The sequence below is a fragment of the Larus michahellis genome, chromosome 1 (genome assembly GCF_964199755.1).
Source record: "Larus michahellis chromosome 1, bLarMic1.1, whole genome shotgun sequence".
Lineage (NCBI taxonomy): Eukaryota > Metazoa > Chordata > Aves > Charadriiformes > Laridae > Larus > Larus michahellis.
The window spans coordinates 129,957,057-129,984,828 of NC_133896.1; the positions used below are offsets into that span (position 1 = coordinate 129,957,057).

The following is a 27,772-nucleotide window of genomic DNA, read 5'->3' on the forward strand; positions in this document are numbered from 1 at the left end:
CTTCAGAAATCATATTTCATCGTCAGTTGTCCAAAGAATGGAAAGAAGACTGTAAGGCTGTCAAATTCATCTCAAAGCTGTACTATTGGCCAGGATATGCAGAAAAACAAGGAAAAATGCCCTTAGAAAAAAATATGCTGCTGTGCGTTGCTCTTTCATCTACCATTTTTCCCTGCTCTCCTGTATTTTTGATTTGTTTTCCGAGTGCCTAAACAGTAGGTTTCAGGCCCCTGCTTGCAGCTTCCCAGATTGTGCTGCAGTGCACATAATAAAGATTGAATATTTGCGACTGGAATAAAAGTTACCTAATCAGGTGGCTAGGATACAGATTCACAAATCAGAGAAACTCATCTCTGTTCTTGCCTTAGCTAATGTTCTACTGTGTGCCTTCGGTGGCTGTGGCAATTTCTCAGATATAGAGTAGGGAGAGAAGAATGTATTTTTCACCCTAAAGAGAAGAGCTGTTCAGGTGAAAAATAATCTGAAATCTTACTGTGATTTAATTATATATTAATTTCCCATGATAAAGAAAAATGTTATCTCTAAATTAAAAGTGAAATATTATTGAGACATATAAAAGTGAAATTTTATTTTTACAATTCAAACTAGAACTTATTTGAATGCCTCTGGACTTTGGTACTGAGCTTTTTCAAATAAGATAAATAAATCTACCTCTTTCAGTTGCATATTTAACCTTTGTAACCGCATTGAGTGATGACTGAAGCAACGAAAGAGTGATTTGTCACACTTATTTGCAAACTCTCTTTTTATTTGTTTATTGCAAGGAATGCAAAGATTGAGAATTAGAACTATAAATAAAATTTTATTTGTCATGTTTGTCACACACACACATATGCACACTGGCCTGTTTTAATTTCTGGTGTTCTGAATAACCACAAGCAACAAACAGTTTGGAAAATCAGAAAAAGGTAAACATAAGAACCAAGATAAAATCATATAAGCATCTTTATAATTATTTAACCACTATAGAATAATTCCTTTAGACATTGTTTCTTCACATCCTCAGAGAGTGCAACACAGTTTTTCTGCTCACAGGCATAAGCCTAACCATCGTCATTCTTTTTATTCTGTATAAGGGAGATGAGTTAATATTTCTTCCAGATGGAGAATTCTGCATCATATGCAGAAAGTTGTCGAGAACGATCAAATCAAACAGCAGTATAAGATATATAACATAACCCACCTGAAAAATTGAAGAGAAAATTTCTGCTACATTCCTATTCTCTTTTAATTGAAACCTAGTTGAGATTTTCTAACCACTCATGTTTTTCAAATGATTGATTTTTCACTGCAGTGGCCGAATAATGAAAATATTGCAAATCAACCCAACCTCCATAGTATTTTACGCCACTGAAAAATGACATGTGATTTGCTTTCAGACACTTTTCATAACTTGACTAAGAGAGCTGAGTCAGATTTGGATCAATAGCTGCTCTCAAAGGACTGTTTACTCCCCACCTTTGATTGTACGACCTTATGAAGCAAGGGCAAGCATCATCATTGCTGCCTGTTCCTGGTGAAGTTTATTATTTGCTTGAATTAGGGACTAAACATACCTAGAGCATGGTCACTGCAGCACTGACCTGCTGACAGAACCAATTTGAGTCATTGTGTGTCTTAATTTTTAAGTATTTAACATAAAATTGTCAGCTTCAGAGAGAGTTTTCAAGGCCAAGTATTGCAGCATACAGGGAAGCGCACACATCTACCTCCTTCAGTTCCTTTCTCACTCGCCGCTAACCGTACAGCTCAAATTAAGGCCAGCTCCAAATTATCTGCCATGTGAATTGTGCCAAGTGAACTCAAAATGCCTTTTCAGTTCATAAAACATTCATTCAGTCCCAGCTGGGACTGTAAAATATGAATGTTTGTTTATAATGTTGATAACATACGCTTACATACATATTAAGGTAATAGTAGAGCTATAAGATAAAGTATAGCTCTGCTGGAGGCCGATTTGACACCACAATCATCTGTCTAATCCAAATGATCACCGTTATGAAAGTGATGCGAATATTCACCCTGCCATAAAGTCCTGCCCTCTCCCTTCATATCCATCTCCCATGTGGGAAATGTAAGTTCCTCAGCATTACCTTCTCCTGGCGTTCGATTTGCCATATTGGACAAGTGTTTGTGGTAGGATCAATGCAATGCAATTCAGAGCGAAAATGCTAATGGAACGAAGAGCTTTGGAGTCTCCCAGAATATATATCTGGTACACTAGTTTAGAGAACTGGAGACAGCTGAGACATACAACTTTAAACAGAGAAGCTTAATGTGTAGTAGAGTATTTTAGGATGTATTTGAGAAATTTTGTCTGTATTACTCCTGGGTTTTCTCTATCCTTTTGATTTACAGATAAGGATTAATGCAAATCTTTACCCTTACAGAGATTAAGATATTCACCTCCCAAAACACTGTTAACGTATTCTGAAAAATATTTAAAATATAACTTTTCAGTAGAAAATAATATACACACATATCTACCTGTACTAGGTGTGTTTAAATTAGTGTAATGACATAATGCATAGGTTTATTTGCAAAATTTGGGATGAACGTGTCATCTTTACAGAGTCCAAATGACTGCTAATAAAATACTCAGAATGCCTCGTGCTAAGAAGCCTTAAGAGAGAAGAGCTGGGATGAGTTTGCCTTGTAGCCCTAGTGGTGTGACATGAACAACAATGACACAAAACCACAATTTGAGTTGGAGCTGTACCCATCACTTTTAAAGAGAAAGAATGCAGTGTGCTTTGTGAGGTGCTAAACTTTACTATTTGGTCTTCATTGGCATCTGATTTACGCAGTTCAACAACCTGCCGTTTGTCTTTAAATCAGAAAAAGTCCCACTCCGGATGAACCCAGCACTCACCACATGAGTGATAACAGGGATACCTACCTGCTGCTTTAAAAATTGTGTTATATATTCTACTGGTGTTACATTTGGATCATCTCAAATACAAGCTGCTTTCTACTGTAGTTATCTCTCTGTATTGAAGATAAAGAACTGAGGAAGGGCTCTATCCTATTTGAATCAAATAAAAAAAAAACATTTAACAACTAGTCTGTCTTGTGTTGCCTCTGTTGCTGATAAAGGCTATTTTAGTCACAACCAGAGAAGGATGGGGTTTTCTTTTCATTAACTAGGAATACGAACTGGTTTGATTAAGAACTTTGGATATATCTGAAATGAAATGTCATGCCATAGAAAAGTTCACACAAGGAGTAACAGTCACATAGTAGTCATGAGAGTCTGAATATTTCCACCTTTTCTTTCTAAAGAGACGAGAGAGAAAGTTAAGGGCAGATACTGGACATGCTGACTTCAAATGTATGGCCCACTGTCATTGCGAGAACCAAATTTAGGTCCCAGTCAGGGAGCAGATGCCTGCCTGGCAGAGAAACTCTGAAGAGGTTGGAAAAATAAAGCATTTTTCTATGGGAAAGGGCAAGGTGGCTACAGCTGTCAGATGCACTTTCAATGAACTGATGAAGCGCTCTATGTTCTTAAGTTTCAGTAAGTACTGCAGGATCATGCTTAAAGCATCCCCCTATGTGTCACAGGCATATATATGTCACAATTTATATATAGTGTCAAGACCCCAGTCTGCTGGCCTTCATTCAGATCTAGTAGACTCCTTTGTGTTTCATCCTTGGCAAGATCAGTCATGCTCTCACCCCAAGAGTCTTCCAGCCACAGTGCTGTGAGATGCAGGGACTTGGGGTTTAGATGAAGCCACTCTTCCCAAAATCCCTTTACTGGAAGTCTGGGACTTTCTATCTTTCCAAGTTGTAAGAAAATTGTGCATGGGACATCCCTGATCATAGAAAATTTCGTGAAGATACTGTCTTGAACTGTTTGTACAGACTTGAACTGTCTGTAAGAGTGGTAACATGACCCCTAATTTGAGTGGTAGAGGGGTAGGCTGCAGAAAACTGGTCTGAGACATCACGCCCCAGATACACAGGTTTGCTGCTTCTCAACAAAGGGAAAATTTCTGGAACTTCCCTTGTTGCTTGTAGAATTAGCATTGGCCGTCATTGCCTAGTTATGAAAGGAAAGGCCGGCACACTTTCCAGACAGTCCACGTCTCTAAAGCACTGATGCATAAACAAGAACTTCCGTGGACAGGAAACCCAATTTTATAAGAGTGAACAAATCCATGCACTGTATTCAAGCCTTGAGGCATCTATTACGCATCGCCTCAGTCAAAGTTTTGTTTTGAAAGCGTACTTCCTCCAGCCATTTAAAAGTTCACGCTGCTACAAGAGGGAATACAGTCAGACAGGGGACTATCAAAGTGGATGACACTGAGAGTCTACGGGTAGGTAATACAAAGGGAATGATTTTTCTGAGGCAAAAGAGTCAATTTCCTTCTTTCTGAGATGAGGAGGGCTGGTTGTCTAGCCCCTATGCTAGAAGAGAAGCCAGTTGCTGCAGAAGTTGAAACTGGTGAGAAGAGTGTCCAGGAAAATGATGAGGAAGGTGAGTAAGTAGCACCAAAGACACCAGACTGCTGTCTGTCTCCACGAATTGCACGGTCCAACATTTCAGCCTCTGAAATGGTTGCTTTCAATGTAGAAGGACACCTGGCTGATTAGTTGTTGAAAGGGATTGATAATGAAGACTGATAGTGTGGGAAGAGAGTAAGGCTGCACCCTTCAGTATGCCTCCAAAGCTATTCTGTAGAATATGAAGGTACGAGAGGACGGTAGGTATAAACAAGTGGCCTCCAGCAGCAGTGATGTCCAGCTGAATGTTGGTATCTCAAGATTGGACTGATAGGCCGTCATGGAGGATGACTGGATTCTGGACTGACCATAATAAAAAAAACAGTGTGCATTGTTGCTTATGCTTAGTGTTTCTAGATATTCTTAGAGATCAAATGTTAGCCTTTGACTTCTTGAACCACTCAGAGTCCCACCTCTTGGGGGACCGAAGATCTCCAGGCTCTCAAGAAGATCCAGATCCTCTGCTGCCTGCTGCTTTTCCCTTGGCAGTCCCTATGCATACATTTTACCAAGACTGAAGAGAGAAAGCACTGACTGGCAGTGACCACGGCACCAAGTTTCACTCGTAAAGCACTCATGAAGGCAACAGCTTGAATAAGGAAAAGATTAACAGCTTTACCTTGAGACAGATCACCAACAACTGCTGTCATTTAGAGAAAGAAGAGATGTGTATAAAGGGTGAAAAGAACTCTGTACTTGATGATTATAAATAAAAATATTTGCTATGTACAACCTTTTACTTACTGTATCATCTCTGTCCAGACTTCTCATATAAGCATTATTGGACAGCTGAGTCTTTTGCAAGTCTCCTGCTGTCACTACAAGTCCAGGGTAAGGTGAATTTAAAAGAAAACAAATTTCACATGCAGGGTGCAGCAATCACTAGCTCACATTTTGACTTAGGTGCTGCACAAGGTCCTCCGGATCAAGAAGACTATCTCCACCATGTTTGGATTGACTGATTGATCTACTTGAAATAGTGAACATGGATATAAAATGAATGTTGCATCAAGCTTAAGTCCTAGCATAGGGCAATTTGATGGGACCTACTATTTCATCACATAAGAGCCAAGGAACCCCTATAACTGCGTACCTTGGATGAATCTTCAAGGAAACCCATTCCCACCAAGGCAGGGCAGTAATAAGAAGGTCTGTTGCAGGAAGATGGCCCTACGTGAGAGTGTGCACTTTCAGGCTCCAGGTGCTGAGAAAATGTGACCTGAACAGTCTGCCTACACTATCTACCAAACAGGCTGCAAAAGGAGCTACTGCTAGAAGGATGAGTGTGAAGAAGAGGAAGGTATATATCATACAGCCACCATTCCCTAAGCCATCTCAAAGGAATCTGAGGCTTATGCCAGTGCATTTAGTTAGGGTGTTTTTTGGTCATTGGTGCAAGATTTGGAGAGAACTGGAGGGAGATAGCCTGGATGTGAGGAGCAATTTGTACGGTGTCTCAGGGAGTGGAGAGTCTCTGGAAAAAAGCCTGGTCTAAGGCAAGGGCCCAAGTTTGCCTACCTGACTGTGCCTCAGAGCCACATGTGGGACTATAAGAGAGTCCTTTTGTTCAGCTGTCTGGCAGCCAGATCTTGTTCTGTCAGGCATAAGTAGTTGAGAATAAAACTGGTGGCTTTGAAAAAAAAACTTTAAAAAAGAATAATCTAGATTCTCTTGAGAGATATAAAATCCTCATTCGGTGCTTGCTGATAAGACTCAGGGCTGAGGAAGTGCCTGAGAAGTGCCCTGAAATCCAGAGAAGGAGATGCTTTGGTGTGTGAAAGAGAAGCCGTGTATTTTCTCTCCTCTTTCATTGTCATCACATGATATAGACCAGCCATGCCAGTTTGGAGGCACTGATAAGAAAAAGGAGCTCACTCAAACCTCTTCATATGCTCCAAAGATAAGGAGAGATCTCACATCTTGAAGGTGCCAATAGTGGTAGAGAAGCCACTTTCCTGATCTGCTTTGCAAGTGATTGATGCCTTCTTTCTACCCCTGGAGTTATGGTTGGTAGAAATGCTGCAGTGTTGGGTCCCTCGTGTTTCTCTGTAAGCCAGTGCTGAAGTTCCAGGAAATCATACACTTCTCAGGAACATACTTTTCTCAGAGGCAATATAGTCGTATATAGCATATCTGCCAGAAAGGGAAATCTCTCTCCTGTCATCTGACCTCTACTGTATGTTTCTGAGGAGTCCACAGACAAAGAAAAAAGTCCAATTGTTAAATGAAAGAAAATAAGGATGAAAACAAGCTCAAGAAAGAGTAAGGTCTGTGTGACAGCAGTATGCAAAAAAAACAAAAAAAGAAAAAGAAAAGAAACCTCATTTGGCTGGTAGATAGGCAGTGATGAGTGTGCTCATCTCATAATTATTATGCGACTAAGCAGGAGGTACATCATTATGGATGTTGTTACAGCTAAAAATCTTGTCTTGCATGTTTGGATATATGCACACCGCAGTTTGCATGCTCATATGGACAATCCCTTGAAGGGAAAACACAATCTGCTATAATGCCTATCTGCTAGACAAAATGTGCATGATTAGTTCCATATGGCTTTTCTTTCTGAAACAGTAGAGCTCCAAAGTGAGGAAAGATTTCAAACAGAGGTGATGATGCATTTCAAAATCTCAGTTCAATAATGCATACAGGGGGGAAATTGGCCTTCAGTGGGATTTAAACACACATTTGTGTGCTTTGCTGAATAGCGGTGTCCTTAAACATCTGCTTAAACACATGTACATAGTAAGACGTGATCTTCTTTTGGTGGGCTTTGAATCAACTCCCAAGTGATTTGCTGAATGAGGATTCAAGAGAAGGTATCTGCAATCTACAGACAACGAGGATCTGTTTTCTAGTGTAACATTTTCCTTTATTGCCGAGCTGCATTCTTAAGTAGAAATGTGATAATGCTATTCCTCCTCACACAGTCACATTCCGGAGATATGCCACATAATGGAAGGAGGTATCTGGTCTTACGTGCTTCGTCCTACAGTTACAGGGGAGAGAGTCTTTTAGAGGACAAATCACAAAATCCAGAGGTTGCACTGCATTTTAACATAACTCACTGCTGATGGCAGTCCCTGACCTTTACTTTCAGCTTCTAAAAGATTGCAGTGAACTTTCTTTCTCCATACACCGTACAAGGGAAATGAGGCAGGCTAGCCTCCTAGAATTTAGATGCCTAAGTTTCTTGCCTAAATATAAGTGCCGTTGGTAAGCAACATAAATAACCCTTTTCACACAGAATATTTTAGGGGAGATGGGCTCTAAAATCACTCTTGGTCATAAATGCAAGAAAGAAAACAAAGCAGTCTGTCCAGTGTGGCTGTTTGCTTCCAACAGCCAAGAGCACTTCAGTGGGTGGTCAGCAATGGGCTGTAGGAGGTGGCATCTCTGTCGTACCCCTCCTGCCACTGCCATCCGCAAGGGTGACACAGTGGGGTGACAGCCACGCTCCATCGAAGACAGAGAAATCAGGCATGCATGTGGGAAGGCCCAAAAGCCAAATCGCTGAGCACAGGGGAGTTTTAAACTAGTCAATCAGAAACACCGAGATAGCTGTGAGTCTGAAACCTTGTCGCTGATGTTTCCCCAGAGAAACAGGGATTCAGAGCCCTGAAACCACTCTCTGCAGCGTCTTGTCTGCTACCTTCCGTAGCCAGGGATGAGGAAACGTGCCCAGGAGGCGAGAGCTAAATCCCAGACCAGCATCACCCTTGCAGATGTTTGAACCAATGGCTCTGCATTACAGGAAAACATGTTATCTGCCAGCTTATGGGCCATTTTGTACACGGGTGATCCTCACCTCTCTTACTGAGCTCAGACCGCTCTGCAGTCAAAAGTGCTGGATTTGTGAGAGCAGACAGCAAGGGTGCCCATGGGGGACTGGGTCAGTGCCCTTGGGTATATGCCCGTAGCTTGGGGAGGGGTGCTCTGTAGTTCCTCAGGCTACTAAGAAAATTGCGACATAGTGCTCATAAAAATTTAGAGAAAATGCTCTAGAGTAGGAGCCAGAGTCCTGCCCTCAGGAAACACACAGCCCACTGAGCTCCAGGTGATGGCTGCTCTCTGCTGGTGCCGTGATCCTTCCCTTCTCAGATATACAATAGCCCAAGTGTAATAGGGACCATTCTCACCCCAAATTTGCAGTGCCTGACATTTAAGGCAATTTTTCTCAGCTCAGGGAGGTGGAGGCTCAAACTTTCATGGGATTAGAAGTGCGTAGGACGCAGGTTTTCTGTTTCCTGCAGCAGTGCTCTAGGTTATTGGGCAGAAGTAGGGTATCATGTTTTGTGATAAAGTCATCTTAACTGAACTCAGGGATAGTTCAGGCTTGTGAAATGAATTCTGAACAGCAGGTCAGGTGCCAAACAGTCTCATAAATATAGCTGCTCAGCTCAGCCAAGCCAAGGCCATGTATAGCGTGCCTGTAGGCTCTCAGGGAAGGTGTTCTCTGGGGATGTAGGTGTCCCATGTGCATAAACCAAGGGAGGCAGCGTTTCCCTCAGCTAGTCACAGCAGGGTAGGACAAGCTCTTATCTTGATTCCTTCCCCTCTGGGAGCTTTCAGGCTGTGCCTCCTCCTCCACCCTCAACGTGATTGCTGGTAGCGCAGGCTGCATGTGAAGTCCTCGCTGAATGCAGTTTTATTTAGGAACTTCTATTTCACACACAGAAATAAATGGCTCGTAAGAAGAAGTTGAACCGCTGACATTTTTCCTCTCCCTCAGGCAGAGAAAGGAACTCCCTGTCAGCTTCCTGCGTGCCAGCAGACACCTCTGAACAGGGCTTTTTGCAATGTGCATTTTTTTGCTTATAGACTCTTAAATTCTGCCTAAGCACCACTTTGCATACATAAATCTCTTTTTGGAGCTGCGAATTAATCCGCGTGCGTCACTTTGTCATCTGCAAAACAGAGAATTTCCTTACCTGACAAGAAAAGTGAGAGGATAAATATTTCAGAGACCATGAAGCACTCAGACAACTCTCTCAGTGCCGGTGACAAAAGTACCTTGGCTAGACAGGAAAACGCTGCTTTAAAATTCCCAGAAGAAGAGCACAGAATAGAGATGAGATATAACAATGTGGGAGGCAACTGCAGCAATCTTTGTGATAGATGGCATCGTTCACAGTAAAGCAAAAGGGACGTGTGTGTAGACTTCCATCTCTGCTATGCTGTCTTCGTTTCTGACGTGCGCTTCATCTGCGCCCTGTGCCACGAAGTAACGTTGTTCGTCCTCCTGCTTTTTAATTACTGTTTGCTACATCAAGTCCTGCGGAAAGAGAATTGGGAAGAGGAGTTGAACCGGAGTCAGACTGCTTATTGTTTGCACGTTCGTCTTCGCGATTCCAGTAGGGACCTAACCTCGGAGCTGTTTTTGACAGAAATGCAGAAACAGAAGATTTAGGGGGAAATTGGCTTATCTGACTAAATATTTGCCACATGGAAGTCTCCGACTGCTTTCTCTCGGGCGGATGAAAACCCGTGAGGCTGAGGGAGAGGAGTTGGCAGCTCCGGCCCCTTCGGCTGCCGCTTCCAGACTCGCCCCGCGAGAGGGCAATAGAGCAACATCCATTGCACTTCCCTGCCGTAATGAAAAAAAAATTCAAAAAAGGCTCAGGCTCGTGAACGAAGGATTTCATTCTACAATATATGTATGGTCTTTACAGAAAGAGCATTTACTCTTGCAAAGTGTTTCTATTTTGCTTATAGCAGTGACAGATAATCAGTATGCATTAAATTTCTTTCATCTCACAGAAGCTAATATGACCCTCTGCTGCTATCCAATCTAGGACAACAAAATATCAGAAGAAAACTCTGTTTTCATATCTCAGACCTCTATAAGACAACTAAACTGGAGGCTCAGTGCTACAAGTCATCCACAGGGGGTAGGCCCTTTATCAGTCGTTTTAATTGGACTAACAGTATGAATAAAATTCTGTAGGTTCATGTCCTTACTTTCATTGACCCTTATGCAATTAAATACCTTATTTTGTGCCTTGCCCTCAGGTCTGTAACCTCCCTTGTTTAGCTGACAGATTTCTGTATCACCTCCTAACCTGGTTGATGCGAATAAGCTTTTCAAAAGTGCCACTGGCAGCAAATCACTGCTCCTACTGCAGTCTATAAAAGGTTTATCTCCCACTTGACTGGAAACTGCTAATCATATGCTAAACATTTTTTGATAATGCCATCCAGAAATGTTGGGGTTTTTTCCACATATTTCATATTCTGTCTTATATTCCAAAAGGCCATGTGTATTTTGCAGCTGTCTTATCAGATGCAGCTGAAATATTTTCCTTCTGAGTGATTCAGTTCTAGGTGCGTGATTTGTCTTCACTTCGCGTTACACAGAAGTTACATGCCAGCTCCAGGCTCTGGCAGTGATTTGGAGTGTCACCAGCTATTAGGAAGGAGAACACAGAGTTGTTAACCAGATGTTGAGAGGTAAATGAGAGAGGAACCACATCAGAAATTCGATGACTAATGTGGTTGGAAGAAGGGCACACATTCTTACAAGCAACCACTTAAAATGAATAAATAAGTAAGGTGAGATAAAAGACCGTACAGGCTATGACTGCATCATTTGCAGCAGGATGAGTGGCTGATGATGAGGACAGGAAGGCAGGGAGACCTAGCAGGACCAACTCCTCCAGAGCAAACCGGCCGGTCAGCCGGCAGCCCAGCACGCCGCCGTGGGCAGGTGGCAACAGGGACCAGGGTGCGGGTTGTGTCAGGCCCACGGCCACAAAAGGGTCAACATTTTTAGCATGGCATAGGCATTACTATGCATGCTTCTCCCACGTATCATGCTATTTAATTGCTGTAAACCACCGGGCAGCTCTGTGGAATGGAGGAAGTAACTAGTTTGGTGAGTTGGTGACATGGTTGCTCACATAGGTGGTCCCCTGCACATGCTGTGTTAGACGCTTGCACTAAGCCGTCATTATTTGTCAGGGTGTGCCGCTGCTGCCCTCCCAGGGCAGGAGTGAAGGTGGTGGAGAGCAGAGAGTCACTTATGCCACAGAGACTGTGGCAGCGCTGAGGGGGCTGGTCTCAGCAGGTTGGAGAGAAACCCTGCTCTCGGGGAATTGCCTGGAGGACGCAAGTACTTCTGTATCAACGAGGACAGGTCAATCTCTACTGATCCTGTGCCCCGCTGTGAGAAGTGGCTATGCTGTCATAATGAAAAAATAAAAATTAATCTACTCTCATTTTTGTTTTGTCTTTTCTTTCACGGATGGGCGGGGAGCACCGCTACCTCTGCACTTCTCTTGCCCACGGCTTTTCTGCTGGCCAGAGAGGCACCGTACACTCTCAGAGAAGCCTGATGTGGTATCTTTCCCCACAAGGTGTATTGGAAGGGTTCTTTAACAAGCCTGTAGTTTCCCAATTTACTTCAGGACAGACACCAGGAAGTTCTGCTTGGAAAAAGGTGGGGTGGGAGCAGCGCAGCATGAAGCTGGAGACACCCAAGGGCAGGGGGCACCCAGCAGCTGCTGCTGGTCCCACACGCTGAGGACACACGATGCTGCCAGGGCAAAGAAAGAGGAAATATTTCTGATCAGAATACTCAGCAAATTAAAACATGAGTAAAAATAGCGGTGCATCAGGACTGCACCCAGGCATGCCAAAGCAGCAAAGGGCACACAGGGGCCAGGCTGGGAGGCTGCCGTCCTTCTGTCTGCCCTGTCACACCTGTGTGGAGGAGGCAGAAGGCAACAGGTGGCACCAAAAGGAGGATCCTGCTGGTTACAGGCATAAAACCATTGCCCAGGCCTGGGCTGGGGCGCCTGGGGCCCTGCAGCCCCTCTGGTGGGGAAAAGCCAGTGAGGAAGAGCATCGGGGTCCTCTGCCCTGGGCTGGGAGCAGGCCCTGCTGCCCCAGCTTCACCTGCTGGGCCCCCGTATCCCCGGCTGTGTCTGGTGGTCCTCGGGTCTGCAGTGGTCCCCGGTCCCCACCTCCTTCCCGGCTCTACCTGACATCTACCCTGTTGCTGGGACAGCCTGAAGACCGGTATGACCCCTTTATAAGTTCATTCTTTTTCATGAAAACAATGGCCTTCTCCAGACTATTTTTCACCAAGTTTTCACTGCAATAGCAAACCGCTGGCTGGAAAATTTCCTTTACATCAACAAGATTTTCTTACTGGAAAAGGACGTTACTATCCAGGAAAGTTGTTTTTCTGGCCCATAGAACAAAATGCCAGCCAGCAACAAAAAAAGAGAAAAGGAGGAAAAAAAAGATGGAAACTGTAAAAAGCTCTATAACTTTTTAAATGTGGAGCTTTACTCGAGTTATATATTTGACCATAAATTGCAATAGGCTTTTAAGCAGAAATAAACTTGAGTAGACTTTAAAAAAATTATACCTGAGACACATATGTAAATAGAGCTACACCATTTTTATTAAAGCATTTTTATTAAAGAAGAAAATACCGATTTAGCGTGACATGCAGTACGTAACCAATTCATAAATCTCCAGTTAAATTTGTACACTGTGAGGGATGTGTACGTGTAGAGGTTGGATTCTGGATGATCCCCACTACTTAACCGGGGAAAAGAAAAAACAACAGAAGAGTGGTGAAGCCTGAAGAGTTTTGTCAGCTCAGCCACTTCCAAAGTCACATCTCACCCACGTACAGTCCCTTTCTCACAAGGACAAGCTGCTGTGCAAAGCCACTCAAACATGCTGGTCACAAAGCATGAACAAAGAGGATCAGCTTCTGATTTAAGAAGCAGATAAGATATAAATGAAGCCAGCTTGAAACTTTAGCCCAAATGAAGAACTTTACAGGCCAGGGCTGGTTCTGCCTTGTGGCAGGGAGCAGGAGCAGACAACACACGGAAGCAGCCTGCGTGAATGGTGGTATCCAAAGTTTGCGGCTTTTCTGCCTTTTTTTTTTTTTTCCTGCTTTTTTTCCTGTTTGTTGCACCACAGAGGGCACAGATATGCTACTTTAGCTGAATTATTTTAGTCTGTAGCTAAGATACACTTCTTTAAATCAGCTAGCTTTCAAGATGCCTCTTCTCACTACCCGGTTAAATATATGCGTGTTCTTAGTAGCTAAACATAAGCAGAGAGGTTCATATTTTTATCTCTCATTTGATTACCACCTTTGCTACGAGAGTTCCAATAAATATTCTACAGCATCCAGATGAATGGCTTGTTACAGAACTGGGGTATCAGCCATTACTAATTAACCACAGTTTCATTCTTTATATTTTGCCCTGCTCAAATAATTTAACTGGCTGAATCAGTTTAAGATTAGGGAAATTTGCAGGCCATTTAGAGCTTTTGCAGTCAAGTTCATGACAATTTCCTTTCCCCACAGCCATAACTGTTTCCCTGAGTACCTGTGTACTTATTTTTTGCTTGGGATGTTTACCTATTACATGGGGAAGGTCAGTAATTTCAGCTGAGACAGATTGGCAGAGTTAAGCTCAACGGGAGCCTGACCCCAGGTTCCATAACCAATAGATTAGATAATAGAAGTTTATTACTTTTCAGAAGAAATGACAAAACTAAACATTAACAGACAGATTGACTTTCCTGTGGGGTCACTGTTCATTAAATTTCCCACTGCTTTTACAATCTGAACCACTACAGTCATTTAGCTTTTAGCTCAAGTCCTTAAAGCGAGAAGATGGTTTCTTTATTATCTTGCGACCATTCTTCATTTTAATGGCATTTTTCAAGCTCTCAACTTAAAACTGGCGAACACTATAAAAAATGAAAACTCTGCCTTCTGCGGCTTAAACACAAACAAACCCAGCTGCTTCCCTTCTTCTCGTTTAAAATCCGTCAGGCACCGGTTTGTGCCAGGCAGATAACTACGTGGCCTAATGGAGACCGCTGGGTAACAATGAAAACCTCCTTCGCAGAAGTTGATGGTAAACTCACAGCAATTATCTATGAAGGTCCCGCTCTGCAGAGCAGCAGGCTGTAGGGCAGGCTGTAGGAAAGTGTGTACTCGCCACGTTTTGGCACTTAGTCCTGAGGAACCAGGACTAGGAACTGGGGACGGGTAGTTGAACAGAGGAGGACATGCCAGAGAAGGGTTTTGCCACTGGGAGCGTGCTCAGGTGCCCCAAGGCAATCATAGTGCTGTAGCTGGACCAGAAACTAGTGGCTTCAAGAACCCTGACATCTTTTGTCTTCTCCTTTCCTCCTCTAAATGTCAATATACGGACTTTGAACCGATGCCATTACAGAAGGTCATCCAGGTACATTACAGAGGACTGTTGTGGGAAAGGGAACACAGAGAAAACATAAGAAACTGTGGAGAAACTCCTTGCAAGAGGTCCCACTCACCAAAGAAGAAAGATGGTTTTTATTTATTAGGTAGATATGCCATAACATTTATAACCTTGCAAGAAAAATACATTTATTACACATCTTAATCACATACCATATCTACAGAATTCAATAGCTACACGGACAGTATTTTATGGACTCTTCTTTAAGGTCACGGGATATTTAAAAATACAAAGGCCACAATATCGAATGTTTGAAGAGTGGTCAGAATAAGAGAACCCTCTTATCTTACATCACTGATTTCCCAAGGAAAACACTTTTTCTGCACATACTACATGATTTGCAGTAATCTAGTTCCCTCATTTTCTGATAACACAGGGCTCAGGTCATAGATTTTTCATTGTTTTGACGGAAGATTGAATAAAACTGTTTCATGCTTGCCTCCTGCTAACAGACCATGACCCTTTAACTTCGTTTCCTACCACTGACTGATCATGGAGCAATGCAACCTGACTGCCTTCCTTCCTGCCCACTCCAAAAATGAAAAGGTGATGAAAGCGATAGACAAGATAGGAAGAGGCGAACATCTGTTGAATCAGTGTTGTAGGACTTAAAGGTGGTTTTTTTGAGCCCTTAACCCAGTAGACCATAGCAGCTAAGGATGCCTAAACCAAGAAACACTTGGGAGAACTTTGCACCTGAGCAACAGTGGGAGAAGGAGGATGTGCAACATCTTAGGCTGTTCCTAACACTGCAAGCTCCAATTGTTTTTCTTTTCTAAATCCAGATTTATTGTTTGGGGCCATCACCAAAACGTTCTTTGTTTTTCCACCATGGAACAGGTGGCATAAATGTGCCTTGCAATGTTATTGCTATGTTATAATTTCATCGGGTCATGCTCAAACCAACAGGTTCAACTCAGCCTACAATAAAACTTTCATTCTGCTGCAGTGCCTATGGATGCATTGAATAAAATAGGTGTTAAAAAAGTTTCAAGTTGCTAAATCAATATTTCATTATTTGTTTCATATTGTTTTATTAGCGACAGAAACAAAGCTCAACAACAGATAAAAGCTTGGAAAGATGTAATGAGAATGGACTTGGGTACAACATTTTTAATCTGTTCATTTCTTAATCCAAGCTTAATACATCTTTTCCAACATGATGAGATTAGACAAAATTGCTCAACTCTGTTCTTTGTAAATTTAGTGAAACTACCAGCAGAAAGAATATTTCTCAAGGTTATACACAAGTGAGAGAAAACTTCTATTATAAATTTTCCTTGGCATAGGCTAGAATGAAAAAGAAAGACTAATCTGTGAAGAGGTATTCTGAAGAGAGTTCAGTTCAAGAGAAACCTGACTAAAGGGGAAGTACCTGAAATACAGCAAGATTTAATTCTGCTCAGTTCTTTATCAGTGCTTTTCAACTGCAGCAAGTCAGCCGTTCAACACATTTAATCATTTAAGGCCAGAAGCAGGTACAGGAAATTGCTACTCTAACCTCAGAGGTATTCTCACGCCCAGGGTAGAGTGGAGTTGATACGTGAATACGTAAACATATTTAGAAATCCAACTTCAACCACTCTGTCGATTTCTTAAGGCCAAACTCTATTGTTGTTACAGACAGAGCCTTAAAAAGGAAATGACAAGGAGACGTGTTGATGACAGAAATTATTTTCTTCTACAAGAAAAAACATTGCAAATCTCTTGGCTTTAGGGGACACTTTATCTACTTGCCCTATAGAGATAGCCTTATACACACCACCAAAGGAGCAAAGAGGTGATTTTAAAAATCCTAAGGAATGAAAGCACCTATCCGGTTAGACAATCCCTACACGTTTGCTGGAATAACCTCAGCATTCCTGCACGCCTCCCTTCCCGCTGCCTCGCTGCACGCCAACCAGCCTCCCATTAGCCCTCTCTCCAGGTTGACTCTGTCACACAGATACCACGAATGCCTGCACTGGCCGATCCAGTTTAGCACACCAGTATCTCTGGTTGAGGGTGGTTTGGTGGTTTGTACTGCGTGACTGCTCCACTATTCCCATTTTGATGATTTCCTCGTTGTGGATTCGCCGGGTATCTTGATATCAGCCACGGCATGAACGCAAGCCAAGTCAAAGCAGAGAAGACTGTGTCAACTAGATCCAAATATAGACAATAAAGTTAGAAAGGTATCAGAGATACGTGTACATGAACATAACCAAGGGATTTGGAGGACTTCTAGCACGCCTGTACTCTTACTAGTGTAATTGCTTCAATTGACCTGGCTTCTTCCTTTTCTCTCTTCCTTTTTTATTTATTTTTAAGAAAAATACAAGACCATTATTTAATCACATCGCTTTCCTTAGATTTGACATTAAAAGAGACCTTTTAACATTTCTGAGTGCCCTTCCAATAATTAGACTGGCAAACCCCACCCAGTAGCATTCTATTAAAATTAATTAACTCACCTGCCAGCAGTTTAAATAACAAAGTGAAGAAAACAATTTGTATCAGGCACTGGACAGTGAGGGCAGGAACATTTCAAAAGCACACTCACATAATTTCTTTATACTGCCTTCAAAGCCTTGTTAAAAAATGCAGCTTTTACAACATGTCCTCAAGAAATTAAAATTAAAGCCACACGATTTTGAGAGAGAGAGAGGCAACTCCATGGACCTGGAAGGCTTTTGATGGTCATCCAGCTTCCTTTGCAGCACAAATCCAGCCACGATGTTGCTCCCTGTAGTTGCACGTGTTTGGCACAAGGAGAGAAGTGATCTCTCAAGTAGAGAGGTCCATCACAGCTCAGGGGTTTGTAAAGCAGAACGGCTCCCTCAGGCCAAAGGGCAACCAGCATAGGTCTCATGGCCCTGCAGATATCTCTCTCTCTCGTAGCTTGAGCAATTGTTTCCACATTAGCTTTGGTCATGCGCAGCATGTTGCAAGAGGCTGGAGTTGAAGCAAAAAAGGCCTCTAACCGGTGACAGCATCTGCTTCTTACTTTATGCGTTACTATGGTCAAATGCAGCTAGCAGGCCAGGCAGAGCGGCTGCTACCACAGGGCATGCACCACAGCAGCCTGCGCTCCAGGACCACGTCCTGTTGATGAGCTCTCCATCAGTGCTGGATGCTCTTCTTCAGGAGGGGGAAAGGACAGCATCTCTGCCACCTCTCTCACTTAGCGACACCTCCATCACATCTATGCCGAATGTTAGCCAGCCTCAGATCAACATAGATAGTGGTTGTGACGGTGACATTCACTGTCATCGCAGCCTGAGGAGGTGGGACACTGGAACAGGTTGCCCAGAGAAGCTGTGGATGCCCCATCCTTGGAGGTGTTCAAGGCCAGGCTGGATGGGGCTTTGAGCAGCCTGGTCTAGTGGGAGGTGTCCCTGACCAGGGCAGGGGGGTTGGAACTAGATGATCGTTAAGCTCTCTTCCAACTCCAACCATTCTATGATTCTATGATTCTATGATTTGAGAAAGCAGAGGGGAATGCCATGAAGAGAAGAGGGATAGCAGGGTATTGTCTTGCAGCATATCATCTGTGAAATCTTGTGGAAGAGGAGCATTTGTTCACAACAATCTCTCTTCAACAACAGCAATCTCTTTAAAAGAAAGGATTACTGAATTGTTGCTGACTATCAGCAAGCCAATCATTTGTCATTGTCACCAGCACAGAGGAGATGCCAGATGAAAGGTCTACAAGCTGTATCTGACTCTGAAAACCTGTGTCTGACAGCAAAATTAACTCCACAGGTCTCTCTCTCTGTCCTTTGCAAGTCCTGGCACAGAAGAGCTGCTGTAAAAGGACATACCAGAGGGAACCGAATGTTTTGGTGATAGGGGATAGCGCTACTCGGCTGCCTGGGAAGGAATCTGGCATATGCCCTGCCCCTGAAACAGCAGTCTGAGAATGGGGCTTATACCTTTAATGTCGCTCTTGAAGAAGCCTTTTCAACAGTACAGCACAAAATTTGGTGTAGGGAGTACTGGTGAAGGGAGGTGGTTTTGCCAGCCTCATCACGATAAACATGATAAACGTGTTTTTACACAGCAATGTGGAAATCTCTGGACAAATGAGCAATGTGGGATGATCTTTTTTCAGCCAAGTTGCTAGAAGACATCACCGTAGTCAATCATATAACCATCAACTACTGCTGCTCAGGAATTTTTTTTAATAAACTCTGCTATACTGAAGACTTAATACAGTGAAGCTAAAATTGCTCATGGGACCATGCCAGTTTTGACAAAAACAAGCAAGAAAACCAGCACTGGCAAGGACTTTTCAGGTTCTGGATGGAATTTGTGATCCAAAAAGTGTAATGGGAAGGTTGGTGTCACCAGCACACAAAAAACTAAGAGCAGCAGCTCAAACCCACAAATCCTTTAACAGAAAACTACTGGTCTGCTTTCCAACAACCCATGAGAAGTTAAATAAGTGAATTAAGACTATAGTAAGTAGTTTAAATTCACTCTACGCAGAAATCTGCATATACTGAAGGAAATGTCAAGGCATTTCGAAGTTTGAAAAAGGTGAGGACTGCTAGCCCAGTCTAATGTGCAAAAAAGCCTAATGCCCTGCGATAGAGGAAGCCCAAGTTCAAATCCTCGCTACAGGGCCGTGGCTGAATGGCAAGGTTGGGGCAAGAACCAGCCTTCCTCGTGGGCTGGGGATGCTTGCCCACAGCCCCGAGACAGGGAGTATTTCGGCACTGGTATCATGATTTTGTGAACAGTCTTCAGGCTGCCAATGTTGTGCTGATGCAGGACAGTAAATGCGGAAATCTGAAAGCATTGCGCGGGACAGAAAACCCTTTTCTTAAACACTTCTCCTGACAACGGAGGAGACGGCAGCGTTTCCACAGAGCCAAGCTGCCTGTGTGGAAAGGCTGAAAGGTAATGAAGCTGCCAGCACAAATAGGTAAGAAAAGGGAAACTGAGCTCCAAATAACACTTTATAAGGCTGAAAAATATTACAGAAGAGAATATAACATTAGAAATTATTTCCAATGCTGCATTTCTTCTAAAGAATCTGCACAATAAAAATACCAACTTTTGCACACTTTGATATAAAAGCATCTGAAAGATTTTAGGAAGGAACGAACAAGGAAGTATTATTATTCTGCAGTGTTATTAAACAAAATGCAAAAATCAGCAAGTTGGTTAAGAGAAAAAAAACGCCAGAAACAGGAAAAAAAAAAAGCATCTCACTTTTTACCACTACTAGACATATCTGACTAAATGTGCTAGGCATCCTTTCATTTTGCAACAGTTATTAAACTGTTAAAAAAAAATCTGGAGCTCGGACGGAGAGTGAAATAGCTACATAAATGTTAATACCAATTCCTACGGCCAGTAACAACTCCAAGTAGGGCTTGGGTTGCCTTGCCAGCGCAGGCTCCGTAGAGGAGCGCTTCACAGGCTGTTCCGAGGGCACAGGGAAGTTATTCCAGGCACAGCTGGCAGAGCCGAGCTGACCTGGAACAGAGCCATTCCCTGGAGACCATTAGGGGCACGTAGATGTTAAAGCAACGTTTTGTTCTCTGCTGCAACCCCCCCTCAAATTTTGGTGAGCACCCACCCACAGGCGGAGAACAGACCCTGACAACATAACAATACGCTTATTGTGGGCAGAACCCACAGAAGGACGAGCATACAATCAACTGGGTTGTGCTAATCGTCAGGACGCCGGTCCTTCTGGCAGCCCACGAGTCTCAGCTCCTGCCCGCAGACCACACGCAGCCGCGCCACAGACCCTCTGCCAGACCCTCTCGGATGCAGTAGAGTCGGTCTCAGGTTTGGGGGCAGCATCTCCTCTGCGTGGAAGGCAGCTGTTTTCATTTTAAAGTTGGTTATTTACCTTCAACCTTCCCCGCTCATCAGGTGCTTTCCCAGAGGAATTCGCTTACTGCTGCCTACGCTACTAGCAAATGAATGTGCAAGTGTGCCCGGCCTTTATTACACTTTTACAAGCACTCTTGAAGTCGCAGGTGAGTTGGAAACGATCCAAAACACTGTTTCACGTGGCTGTTGGATGGAAGAAGTCCATTTATCGACACCAAGCTAATGTTCAGAAACACAGGCCCTTAAGACTGCAGGAGAAAAGGGGATACTGAGGTATGACTATTGGGAGACACAGCAGACATCAGCATGGAACTTTTGGGTTTCATTTAAAACTCTGGCGAGGTGGGTACACGTGAAAAATATACTCTGACCAACTCTCGTGCATGAGGTTTTCTTCCAGAGGGCAGATATATTTCATCTTCGTCTACCTCTAAGGTAAAAACTATGATTACAATAGAACCACAAACAGAAAAGCAAGCAATACAAAAATGAAAAGAAGAAATAAAAACCAACAGCAATTCTAAGAGCAAACGGAAATAAATGACTTGTGATAAGACAGTTTAGGCGTACCAGCTGGGACAAACTTTTGAGCTGGTTCCTTTGTCCTTGCTTTTCCCTGACAGTATCACTTTTCACCAAAAATCCTGGCAGGAAACATTGTCTTCAGTGGTTTTAATCTTGGAAAGGATCCACGTGTGGTGGCTGTGTTAAGACTGGGAGTTAAAAGGCCACAGCTGACAACAGCCTGTGCCTCACCGCATGTCCCAGCAGACTGATGCCTGCCTCTGGCAGAGTGGGTGCTGTGCCACTGCCACTGGCGACAGTTGAGTAAGAAAATAAAGAAAAATTAAATTGGGAGCCTCTGACCTACGGAATCTGGTCCAGGGTCTGTTCTGTGGGAAAATACATCCTACACCACGGCCAGGGAGACAGTCTGGTACAGATTACTCCTTAAGCAGAGATTTTAATTGCTGGAAGTATCAAAATAAATTTTCAGAGTACTTGTTTCCTTCTTGCTTTAAGCCCCTCAACTCACGCTGGGAACCACGCAGGTACGTACAGTTTCCAACTGGAGAAGGAAAGGGCAGGGCATACTAAAAGGCTCTGTTTTGAGTCTTAGATTTTGTTGTTTCTGAGACAGGGTAAAACAGCACAGCAGTCAGTGTGTTTTTATTGCATGATACACTGAGACAGGACAAGGAAAGAAAACGCTGTTCCCAATATTCCAGCAAACACTGTTGCAGAGAGCTAAACCATAAGCAAATGCTGCGTAACATACACAATCAAGAGAAAACAGGCCAGGCCTTTCTTGCACTGACTTGTTATTTAGCATTCAATAACTCACTGCCAAATCAAAAACACAATTACTGAGATCCCACTGCAGAAGAAAAGCGTAGTTCAACTTTCTGGCAAAGCTCAAAGTTCAATTACCCTGTAGCAAATCAATCAAATGTGTGTGCAGCAAGCAATGAAATAGTACAGATGTCACCTCACTGCTTTCAGCTGAACATGTTTTTTCTTTTTAAAAATCAGCAAGTAGCACTAGGAAATATTTACAAAGTTCACATTATGCAGAAGATAAAAGGGAATCTATCAGTGTGATTTAGAGTGGCAGAGAACAGCGTTCAGGGCATGCAAAACAATAAATAATGAACATTCACCACTAGTGACCTGGCGGGACGATTTTTTTTATAGACACCGAGATTCACGATACCAGTTTAACGTTGTATCTGCCACGTTCCAATAGCTAGAAGCCAGGCATGCAGAGGCAATCATGCATTGAACCATGTGCAAACACATTTGCCAGCGCTGATGGATGGATGGTCAGGACACGGAGCGTGTACGCGCACAGCAAACACCACTTACCAAACACGGAGCGTTCTGTTTGGATGGCGTTGGTCTGAGCTACACAAATAAAAGCTTACCCAGGGGAGGAAGGTGCCACACCACACACTTGACACCTTAGGAAGTCACTTTGTTGCTTCAGCTCTTTGGGCGCTTCTGACCAGTACAAAACCGCACTCGCGTTCATGAAACTCTAAGATACGTACCTCCTACGGGGCTTCACTAACCGCTCCAGAGTCCAGCCGTGCAGTAACCCAGCGAAAAATACCAGGCACATATTGTGCCATTTACGGGCAGCTGAGTGAGAAAGGATGACACGAAGTTTATCTTGACTGGAACGGAAATCTTAGGTTCCAGTAGGGATCATTAGGCAAGGGTTTGGGGTTTTTTCCCCCCTTGTTCGCTATTAATGCGTCATTCACAGAGCTGATGCAAAATCTTGACATCACTTTTTTTTCAAATGGCTGAAGTCGACTTCGAAATTAAGGCCCCTGACTTAAACATTTTTTCTTACAGTGTACTGTTTCATTTTGTTGTAATAATTTCTGCTCTCCCTCTGCCTGTTACTTAGCTGTAGCTACAAGTGCTTTTTTTTAAAAAATGGAAAATAAACAAATTCACAAATCTGATTAAAAATGAGCCCAAATCTTGAAAGAATATCAAGTCTACTTGAAAATAAAATTATATTTATATTTTAAGTTGTCAAAAGAAAACAACTGATTCACTGCAAATGATCAAGTACATAAAACACTGGAAATTAAAAGAGCATCACTGAACTACACAAATTTAATTCTCACTGCAGTTGTGTAGAATTGATATTTTGAAACATGAGGCATCTTAAAAAAATTTATTTAGCATATCCAAAAACAAATGTTACAAAAAATTTTCTATAAACATAGGCAAAAATGTTTAAATAGGATAATTTAATGTAAACCAAACCCCTTTAAAATATGCAATACTGTAATCAGAGGTTATTTACATCCAAGTGAAGACAGAACAACCTCCACTAATGCTAAATATCATCTAAGCAAATAATTAATTTCCATAATTTCTTAAAACAGCTACACATATTTAAGTTAGTTTTAGTAGATAAATCATCTCAATCCTAATACAAGATGAAATTCAATGTTACATTCAGAAGCGGGAAAGGCAGTATCCCGACTATTCACGTCATCAGTCAAGATAGTACTGCATTCAGATTCGCAAAACCTTTAGAGGTACAACTGTAAATTTGTAGTATTTATTGCACGACAATGCAATTACACAATAGGTAAAACTACTAAGTGATTTGCAAAAAAAAGCTGTATAAAAACCCAGTACAAACAAAATTTTATTTTTCAGATTAGAAAAGCCAGACACAATACTAAGCTATTCCCACATTTCACAAAACAGAATAAAGTATTTTGTAATTCAACATTACTACAACATGGAGAAAGCTATTAATGTCTTAGAGGAAATACATTTGGATAACTGTCGCACGCAGGTTTTGTTTAATTATGAAATTTATTCACCAAGGCATAAGTTTATGGCCCACAATGGCATTCATGCTCACGTACATGGAAAAGGCATAGCCCAATAAATCCAACTCATAGATCATTTTAGATATTTGGTTGTGGCTTTTTTGGAAGGACAAGCATCATTTTTGCATTGCACATAAAAGTATCTACAGGACACAGCAAGAAATTCAACTTAGGAGCCAGAAACATAAAGCTATTAAAAGTGGCAGTGGAATATAGAATAAGAAAAAAAAAAAAAGAAGAAAAAAAAAAAGAAAAGCCAGCTCATCTCTAAACTAGACTGCCCATGTTCAGTGGATGATGACAGCTGCTGAATGACCTGATGTGAAATGGGTGATCTCCATGCATTTCCTACAGGAAAGTCTTATATCCAAACAAAAGAATTTTCTGCTAAAACTGCCAGCTGTGCAGGCAGGCACGGGAGATGCCAATATGGCACGGACATTGAAATACCAGCTCTTTTTGAGGTGGTTCCTGCATGTTGAGATGAGGCACTTTGTTTTGGTAATGTCTGCCTAAAGCAGTACAAAACTCTTACTCAGTATAAAAGGAGCTTTATCTTCTACAAGTGGCAACTCAGGACACACAAGAGCTAAAACCACTTCAAAAGAAAAGGTCAGGCGGTCCAAAAACAAGACCCAGGCAATTCTTACTGCAAGTGTCCAAAACACATTGTATTTATCTGCCCAATATCTATTATAAATAATAAATGTAAGAGTTACATTTTTGACAACAGTTTGGCCTGGAATTCATCCATTAACTCTCAATACAACTTGCTTTAGCAACCGAAGATCCCCGGTAGACAACTTAGGCAACCTACTCTTTGCCAAAAATAAGAACATAAAATTAATTATAAAATCCTTACTTCATTTGTCAGTACATTATATCAAATTCTTACAGAAGTGTGCATATACACACCCATGTATGACCATAGATTTCTTTTCAGCAGCTTGGTGTAAAATTCGTTAGGGAAAAGATGGGCCAAGCCCCCACGAGATTGTAGACACCAGCACACACCTCAGACGTCAACAGCAATTTCAAATGGGTGGCATTGGCATTTCATTCGGGGTCTTTGGAACAAGATGCAGTTTGGGTTTCTGTAGTAAGAAAGCCAACATAATACAGTAGTCCTTCAGGGTTAAATACATTTAACTGGTGCTAATTGATTAGTAGAACACAGAACAATACTGAAGCTAATGGCACACTGCCTTGGTGTAGGGGGAAAGAAAACTGAGATGAATATTCACAAGCTAAACTGAGCGATGAACTTTTAAATCAAGCTGGGAAAAAAGAATCACCACACTACAGTTTGCACTAGCTTAACTATCATCAGTGTCTAAACCAGTTGGTTGAAATTCTGCACAAGCCTCTATTCTACCTTGTACCAAGTCCGACAGAAATCCAGCCTCAAAAAGTCACTCCAGAGTAATGCTTGGGGGTGCATCTGCTTTGTTTTCTTAGAAATCCAACTCGGTGGGTCTTCACAGTTCTGCCCTACCTCAGCTGGACTCTACAGCTCACTGCTGGAGCCAGGAAAGCCAGGTTAGCCACACAACTTCTGGAGCCAGCCTGGGCTACCACGCTTCCCAGCATCTCTTACTCTGATGAGCACCTATAACCTAAGAGCTGTGAAAAAAAAGGCTTGTGTACACTGAGAACGGACTGTGCTTTAAAAATTCATGTCACAGATAAAAGCACTAAGAGTGTTCTTCGAAACAATGAAAAATGTAAATAGCTTTATTTGATTATAACATATTGTTAACTTTTGCAACAGAAGCACCTTGTTGGAACAGGTAAGTGATAAAAATAATTGTTGTTGAAAAAAGGTATCTATATTCTCTGCAAAGGATTTCCATCGTCACCAATACAAGGTGCACACACAGTACATTTAAGTACTTAAGAGGCAAAAGAATATCAGGTTTTGAGGAAGAGGTTTTTATTTCATAGTTGGGGGAAAAAAAAAAGTCACACACGCTGAATGCTTTCCCTTTTTTTCCCCCTTTTAAAAGGAAAGTAATACCTTTGGGTTTATGCGTTTATGGGTAATATCCTGGTCCTAGTGAAGACTATGGTTGGAAGACTATGATCAGGATTTTATCCACTCTTGAGTATTTCAGTATTTCGTTATTTACCATTGCATGAACTTTTGAGTTCTAAAGTTAACACATGCACACTTCTCACCTCTAGAATACACAAGTAAAAACAGAGAGGAAAATAGAGAGAAAAGGCAGAACATAGACCAAAAAAAAATACACTATTAAATTCACAAGTTAGTATCTTGAGTTGTTAGGTTCTAAACACTTACAGAATTTTGAGTTGTAATAGCAAAAGTTTTAGAATACACCTCTTCTGCTAGGACTCTGAAATTATTGCTATTAAGCCAGAATACTCTAACGAGGTACTGGTTTGAACACAAAGGCATACTGCTCTCAGCCTTCCAAGGGCCCAGGACAGGGTGCAGCCTGTAACAAAAATCCAAGTGAGAGAAAGGAACCAACCAGACAAGAGGCAATACTGCAAAAATCAGTCCCCTTTAGTGTAAATAACTATCTAAAATGTTGCTTAAGGATTCCCTATTTCGGACAATTCTGACGGTCTGCAGTAAGAAAGGGGAGGGGGATTCCACCAGTCTTGTGGGGAATGTGGACAATGTTCAGAATAAAACAAGTGACATCCCTCAAAGCAGAGGTACTTTTGAAAAGTATGACAGAGCACCACATTTGTACCTGCACTACACTCTCAATACAGATTCCTTATGACCTGCTGTAGTGAAAAAAATACCAAACCCAAAGAACAAGTGAATCTAAAACAAAAGTGAAGTTCATTGTACAAGTCCATTTAAATTACAGAAATGCATAATAAGCCAAGATAAAGTGCTACAAAATTATTAGTAATTTTTAAAATGTCCATAGCATTCTTCTGGCTTTACTTAGCACTGGTGACAACAGGAGTTAGTTCAATTGCACTGGCTGAACTGGAATTCACAATGTCTTCATATTGCGGGGGTGGATCTAAATGTTGTTCAGTTTCACTTCTTCTCATACTGCTTTCACCAGTGGCTTCCTCATATGAAGGTGGAGGATCACAGTTTGAGAGCCTTGTGGATATTGAGTCTGACTGTCCATCTGTATAGCTCAGACCTCCTGGAGAAAGCCCACTGACTTCATACATTTCCTCCTGTGGGGAATGAACAATGCTGAGAGGTGGCGGAAGTGGACCTCTGCCGTCAGCCACAGTGCCATCACCCATCGCTTCATGGGCTCCCCTATGCGCGTACACCGACTGTCTACGCATTTTCTTTTTAAAGAGGCATCTCCATATGACAAAAATGACAATGAGGATAACAAAAAGGCCAATGATTAATGGAAATGCAAGGTAAAATGAATACCAGCTATGTCCTGTGTTACTTTCTCCCTGAAGTCCATTTTTGTAGACTTTCCAGAACTCCTTCTAGAAGAGCAAGACAGCATAAGTCAGAAACTATAAGACAGTTAAAAAATAAATATATATATAAACACTGTAATCAAGTTGTTTTAAATGAATGAGAAAAAAAAGGCATTTCAAATACTGATGATTAAATTAAGAACTGGTATGGATAAGCACACACAATAAACTTTTCAATTTTTTTCTGATGTGGTTAGTAATACAAAAAGGTTTTTGTTTTTTAAAACCAACTCCTCACTGCTTTTAAGATTCCTGTGACTGCACTCAATGTTTACAAACCTGCAGCACAGACAGGACTAGGTAAATAACAATAGAATGGTTCGGGTTAGAAGGGACCTTGAA

At 42.1% G+C, this 27,772-nt stretch overlaps 1 protein-coding gene across 2 annotated transcripts in view; it reads right to left on the bottom strand.

The window, feature by feature from the left end:
• Positions 1 to 23,781: 23,781 nt before the first annotated feature.
• Positions 23,782 to 27,772, bottom strand: part of PRRG1 (proline rich and Gla domain 1) — a 35,081-nt gene continuing 31,090 nt past the window's right edge. For both annotated transcript variants that reach the window (XM_074604085.1, XM_074604094.1), the window contains exon 4: positions 23,782 to 27,436. In XM_074604085.1, the coding sequence (XP_074460186.1) occupies positions 26,912 to 27,436 (525 nt within the window). In that variant the 3' untranslated portion in view covers positions 23,782 to 26,911. The remainder of the gene's footprint in view (positions 27,437 to 27,772) is intronic.